This window comes from Nanorana parkeri, unplaced genomic scaffold (assembly GCF_000935625.1).
Source record: "Nanorana parkeri isolate BGI_ZX_2015 unplaced genomic scaffold, ASM93562v1 scaffold1140, whole genome shotgun sequence".
Taxonomy (NCBI): domain Eukaryota; kingdom Metazoa; phylum Chordata; class Amphibia; order Anura; family Dicroglossidae; genus Nanorana; species Nanorana parkeri.
This window is the reverse complement of record NW_017307408.1, coordinates 178284-184283: the sequence shown is the minus strand read 5'-3', so window position 1 is coordinate 184283 and position 6000 is coordinate 178284. Positions and strand designations below refer to the sequence as shown.

The following is a 6000-nucleotide window of genomic DNA, read 5'->3' as shown; positions in this document are numbered from 1 at the left end:
GGGGGTCAGGGTGGGGTCGGATTTGTTAAAGGTTGCCATACACTGTGTGAATTTCGGCCAGTTCTTGATGAACCAGCCGAAATGGGTGGGTGCTGCCGTCTGCACCCTTTTCGGCCGACCTCCCTTAGATTGAAGGAGCCGTTCGGAAGATCTTCGTACGAGCAGAGGCGGCAGCCAATGAGCTCAATTAATAGCTTGTTGCTGGAAATCAAACTAAAACTAATGGAGTAGTAATATATCAATTTCAGACTGGGAACTTTTTCATAATTCAGACAGGAAACAAGCCAATGAGAGGTTTGTGTTCAATCCCCTGGGGGTAACCGTATCCGTTGTATATATCCAAAACGCCTCCCTCAAGAGCCACTTGTCTCTATCGCCCCCTCTAGGATACGCTAGTACGTGCCCGAGGACCATGCCTCTTATTTCATGAACATGATGGCTATATGTTGCAAAATGTACAGCGACCGGTTGGTTGTCGTTCTTCCACTTTGGCGGCTTTTGTGATACTCGTTCTAATGTTACCCCGCTGTTTTTAAAATCTCCTTTTAAAAGGGTAAACTGTTTTACCAACGTAAACAAGGGCACATGGACATTTTAGCATAAATATGCAATATTTGGTATTCGTTAAAATACCCGGTCATTTTATACTGGTTGCCCTTGTGTGGGTGAAAATTTTTCGCCAGTGATGAGGGAATTACAGACATTGTAGATGAAACATTTATAACAACCCAATTTGTTAGAGATCTTGATAGAGGGTTTGGTGTATTTGGGGTCAGCATGTGCTAAATGATCACGCTGTATCTTATTGCGACTATACACATGCATTGGTGCCACCCTAGCTGATGGGGCACGGTTCCCATCTGCTTGGAAAATGTTTTTCTCATGGTGGTTTTACGCACTATGCGTGATGCGTCATTATACCTTTTGTACAAACCGAATCCTGTTGAGCGTGGCCCCTGTGATTTTTGTATTTTTTTATATATGGGTTGCTATGGGTAAAGCACGGACCATCGCTGCACTGGGATACCCGTTCTGTAAACATTTCTGGTACATTGTGTCAAGTTGTGTTTTGGCATGCATCACTGTCGGAACAAATGTGCATAACGTGCATAAATTGGGATATTGGAAGGCTGCCCTAAAGGCGTCTAGGATATGACCGGACAAGTATACCAGCATCCCCGCTGTCATGGCAACACATACCGGGGTAGTGGTGTCTCTGGGAATGATCACTTCCTGCCCAGTGAAACCGTTGTCACCAGGAAAGTAAGAAGTAAAACTTGAAAAACAAACTTTTTAGGTTCACAAAGACTTAACGGCAGCTGCCTCATGTGCCTGGGGTGGGGGTGGAGGGGGTAGTGTTCTGTATGAAAACTGTTTTTGTCCCGTTTTTGTTAATTGCATAACTTAGGGCAGCAATAAATGTGTCATATTTTGAACTTTCTGCATTCTTTGTACATGTACTGAGGTGATCAGCGGTGTACTGTAGTTTGTCATTTCTCCCCCTCGCTGTGAATGATTAAACTCTCTGCATGACACCTGTTAAGGAAGTTATCTAATCACACAGGTGTGGCTTTGCATTGTGCCACATCAGGGACACAATTACTAGGTGTATGTGACATCAGCTATTTTTTCCTGTTCTGTATTCGGCTTTACCTTGACTGTGCAACACGTCAGACAGAACAGAAAGTTCAGAAACAAGACACCTGCATTCCACAGCAGGGTGTCCTTCAGAGTTTCACTGATTAGCATGAGAGTAATTGCTGTTTTCTGATTGGCCGATAGTTTCCCTGGCCTTAACCTGGTTTCTGTTTTCTCTACAGAGTGGCCACACTCGCTAAAACCAAGGATGAAGAAGGCAGCATCTTGCTTCTACCTATGGCTTTTCTTTCAACTTCCCCTTATTGGATCTTCCACCCAGGTGAAATACAAGGTAGAGGAAGAGCAGCCCCCTAACGTCTTGATTGGAAGCTTGGCTGTGGACTATGGATACCCAGACTCGAAGCACCTGTACAAGCTGGAATTGGGGCATCCTTACCTCAGAGTGAATGGCAATTCTGGAGACATCTATACAACTGAGACGGCCATTGACCGAGAGAGCCTGCGTGAGTGCCAGAACTTGTTCCCAGGCCAGCCATGCTTCTTGGAGTTTGAGGTGTCTATGACGGACCTGATGTCCCCAGTTCCCAAGCTTCTCGATGGTCAGATTGAGGTTTTGGACATAAATGATAACACTCCTAATTTTGCTTCTCCGGTCCTCATGCTGTCCATTCCAGAGAACACGAATATCGGAATGCTGTTTCCAATCCCTGCTGCTACTGACCGGGATTCTGGAGTCAACGGGGTGGCATCCTATGAGCTGATTGTGGGCCCTGAGGCACATGAACTTTTTGGACTGCAGGTAGCCGAGGACCAAGATGAGAAACAACCTCAGCTCATTGTCATGGGAAATCTCGACCGAGAGCAAAGAGACTCTTATGATCTCACAATTAAAGTTCAAGATGGTGGCAACACCCCACGAGCTAGCAGTGCCCTACTGCGCATCTCCATCCTGGACACCAACGACAACGCTCCCAAATTTGAAAAGATGGCTTACGAGGCAGCGCTGCCTGAGAACAGCCCAATGGGGCACTCCGTACTCCAGGTTAGTAGAGAATGCCCTGTCCCATTTCTCTGAAATGTATTCTTGTTTGACTTTTTAGAATCGGTTTGTTAGTTTTGCGAGCAGAGGACAAGTTTTCAGCATAAATGCGTACCTGTTTTCAATCAGATAAGTAATCAAAGTATATGCTGTGTGCCTAATGAAGTGGCTCTTCCATTCTGTTCAGGATTACAGCCTGAAGGGATTAGGCAGCAGTTAGATGAAAACTTACTCAGGTAAATAAGACACTGTTCAAGTTAAAGCAATCAGGGGACTTTAAAGTCTTTCCTGTTAAAATGCAGCTTTTAAAGAAGTTGATTCTAATCTGTTTTCAGTCTAGTTGTTGTTTTTATCATATTAGGCAGGTAACATAAGTTCAATGTCATCAAAGACGCAACCCATTAATTAAGAAATTGCTGCTAATGACTCCTCATTCCACAGCCTGGATGCAATGTTTGTCATGGCTGAGTTATGCAGGTCACTTACAACCAGTGCATACATTCACATATAAATTAACTTTAGAAAAATGTTGTCCATGTAGTCACAGCAGGACAGTATTGAGTCAAGATGAGTCTTTCAACCAGTCTTTGTTGTCAGTTTACTTTTCATTGAGTCTTAAATGGCCTCATTACGTCATTTTCAGGCCTAAAATGTGGAATATAACATGGGTGCAAAAATTGAAAAAAGGGCCTCAGTCATGAAGGGGTTAAGGGCCGTAATTTGCTCTGCTCCGGTAAATGGAGATCTGTTTGCTGAATTAAACTGACATGCTCAAAAAAGGAAATAAAACATTCTAAGGCCCTTTTTAGCTTAAGCTGGCCATACACCTATTGATTTTCTATAGATTTTTTTCTCTATCAGCCTATAGTCAGATGGAAAAAGTGCAACAGATTCTGCCATCTACGCTAAACTGGGTGAAATGGAGGAATCTCCCGCTTAGCCAAGTTTCAGTATCTTGCTAGTCAGCCCCACTGGCTCTCAAAATACCTGAACAATGACTACATCCAGTCAGATTGTTCAGGTATTTTGAGAGCCAGCGGGGCGGACTAGCAAGATACTGAAGCTTGACCCAGTGGGAGATTCCTCCATCCACACAGTTTAGCGTAGACGGCGGAATCTGTTGTACTTTTTCCACCTGACCATAGAAAGTCTGCAGATGCTCTATAGGTATATGGTCAGCTTAAGGGCAAAATCTTTTCCAGTGGTTTGTGTGAAGCTGGTTATGTCCACTTGGTCACTATGTCTGCATTTGCAGGTTATTGTAGAGAACAGATACCTGTGGAGCCAAAACATCAATTGACAGCCGGGCAATGAGCATTTCAGAGGTCACCAAAGGCAGCCTATATATGTCATGAAATATGTCCTTTAAAGCAGAACTCCGGGAAGAATTTTTCTTAACACCTGCAGTGGGGCTACTCCTGCAGTGCGAGGATTAAGTGCTCGTTTTTCTTGGAAGTACTAAAAAAAAAAAAACCCACAAAAAAAAACAGGTTATACTCCCCCAGTCCTCGGCACCAGCTTGCTCTTAGACCTGTTCCAGGCTGCAGTGGTCTAAGGAGGTCCTTTAATTTATCACATTCTATACACCGTGTATAGACATGAGGTCACTGAGGAACTTTCCTATAATGCAGTATAGGAGGAGAGAGGCTTCAGTGACCAGAGAAGTAGGCAGCCGGCATGGCGGTTCGAGTTAGTATATATTTTATCACCTAAACCAGGGGTAGGCAACCTTGGCTCTCCAGCTGTGCTGAAACTACAAATCCCATAAGGCATTGCAAGCCACAGGCATGACTCCCAGAGGCAGAAGCATGATGGGATTTGTAGTTTCAGCACAGCTGGGGGAGCCAAGGTTGCCTACCCCTGACCTAAACAAACACAAGCACTTAACCCTTGCAGTTCGTAGGTAGCCCCACTGCAAGGGTTAAGGACACTTTTACCTGGAGTTCTTCTTTTAAGGCCTTGTTTGGAAATGTTTGTACTAGTGTACACAATGATGTGCCTTATGTAGACTAATGATGCAGCTTCTCCCAAATGTACTGTGCAAATAAAGTGAGCACATAGGCATTGTCTGCCTAACAATAGACATCATCTCAGTTGCAAACAAAACTTTTTTCTTCTAGCAGAGCTGTTCAGATGAAGCTATGAAGTGTTTTTCTGTTTCTTCTAGGGAGACAGCTTGTATGCAAATTGGCTAATTTCCTAAACCAGACACCTAGAAAAAATGTTTTGCTTTGCCAATACTGCTTTACAATTATTGGGAATTATTGGGAATCAGTGGGAGGAGTTATCAGGGACAGCCATGACATTTTGGGAAGTAGAAGTATTTTAATTTTTTTCATTTATGTTTGGCGTACTTACCCCTTTTTTTTTATTTTTAGTTTGAAATGGGTCTTGTGTTAACTGATCCACATAAATGCAAATAGTGAAGTAGCTCTTTAATATATACTCCAACAAAACTGTTGCGCCAAACATAAATCTAAAACACCACATTGGTCTGTACTGTGATGTTTTCAGTTAAGAAATTAGGGAAAAACCAGTTCCAGTCTTAACACACAGTTTACTGTGACCATGACTGCTCCTCTCAGCTCAAATTGGTTAACTGGTTCCAGGTGATTGCTTTACTGGATTTTTTGCATTCCTACTGTGTAATATAACTTGGGCCTTTGCCTGACAAAGAACCGGTTAGGTGAGTTTTGGATGGTGGCTTATTTCTCAGTCTGTCGGAAAGGAGGACTCCAGGTCTGACTTGTGAATTCCTTGATGTGACCTTTTTGAAGGATTCAACAAATTAGCACTGTCAAGAGGTCATGTATGTCCTAAACACCTACTCCTGGACAGGGGTCTTCAGCCTCTGGCTTATTTTGTCTGTCTTAATAAAATTACTGTGAAGTCTACAAATGGGGGAGTCAACTTAGATTTAAGCCATTGTTTCAAAGCCCTTTCTCTAAATACTAATTGTAGTATATGTTTCCAGATAGAATCAGTACTTTTGCAAAGGTAAGTAGTAAGCAATCTCAGAGCCTGAAAAAGAAGGCATGAGTTTTAGATCAGATCAGCCAACTCTCCATCTATGTGCTTCCAGTCGACCAGTTGTGAGCTAGTAGTATCTCACAGCAGCAGGAATCGGGAGATGTGTTTGAGTGGCTAGTACAAGTGCAGTGCAGGTCATTTCCTGCTTGTGTTGATTCCCTCTTGCCTATCTGCTTTGGTCTGGGCTGGTTGGAAAATGAGAGTTTTCAGTTCAGCAGCGTATTGATCACAGCCCTGTCCAACATAATAATTGTGGCAGCCTGGTTTGCAAGGGTTCAAATTCATACCCGTCATGGATGAGTGGCTCTGACACCATCAATATGTGATCAAAG

The 6000-nt window shown here is 43.3% G+C and overlaps 1 protein-coding gene across 3 annotated transcripts in view; it reads left to right on the top strand.

Moving 5' to 3' along the window:
• PCDH1 (protocadherin 1) overlaps nt 1–6000 on the top strand; it is a 215745-nt gene that overhangs the window by 41660 nt on the left and 168085 nt on the right. For all 3 annotated transcript variants that reach the window (XM_018568115.1, XM_018568117.1, XM_018568118.1), the window contains exon 2: nt 1821–2641. In XM_018568115.1, the coding sequence (XP_018423617.1) occupies nt 1821–2641 (821 nt within the window). The remainder of the gene's footprint in view (nt 1–1820; nt 2642–6000) is intronic.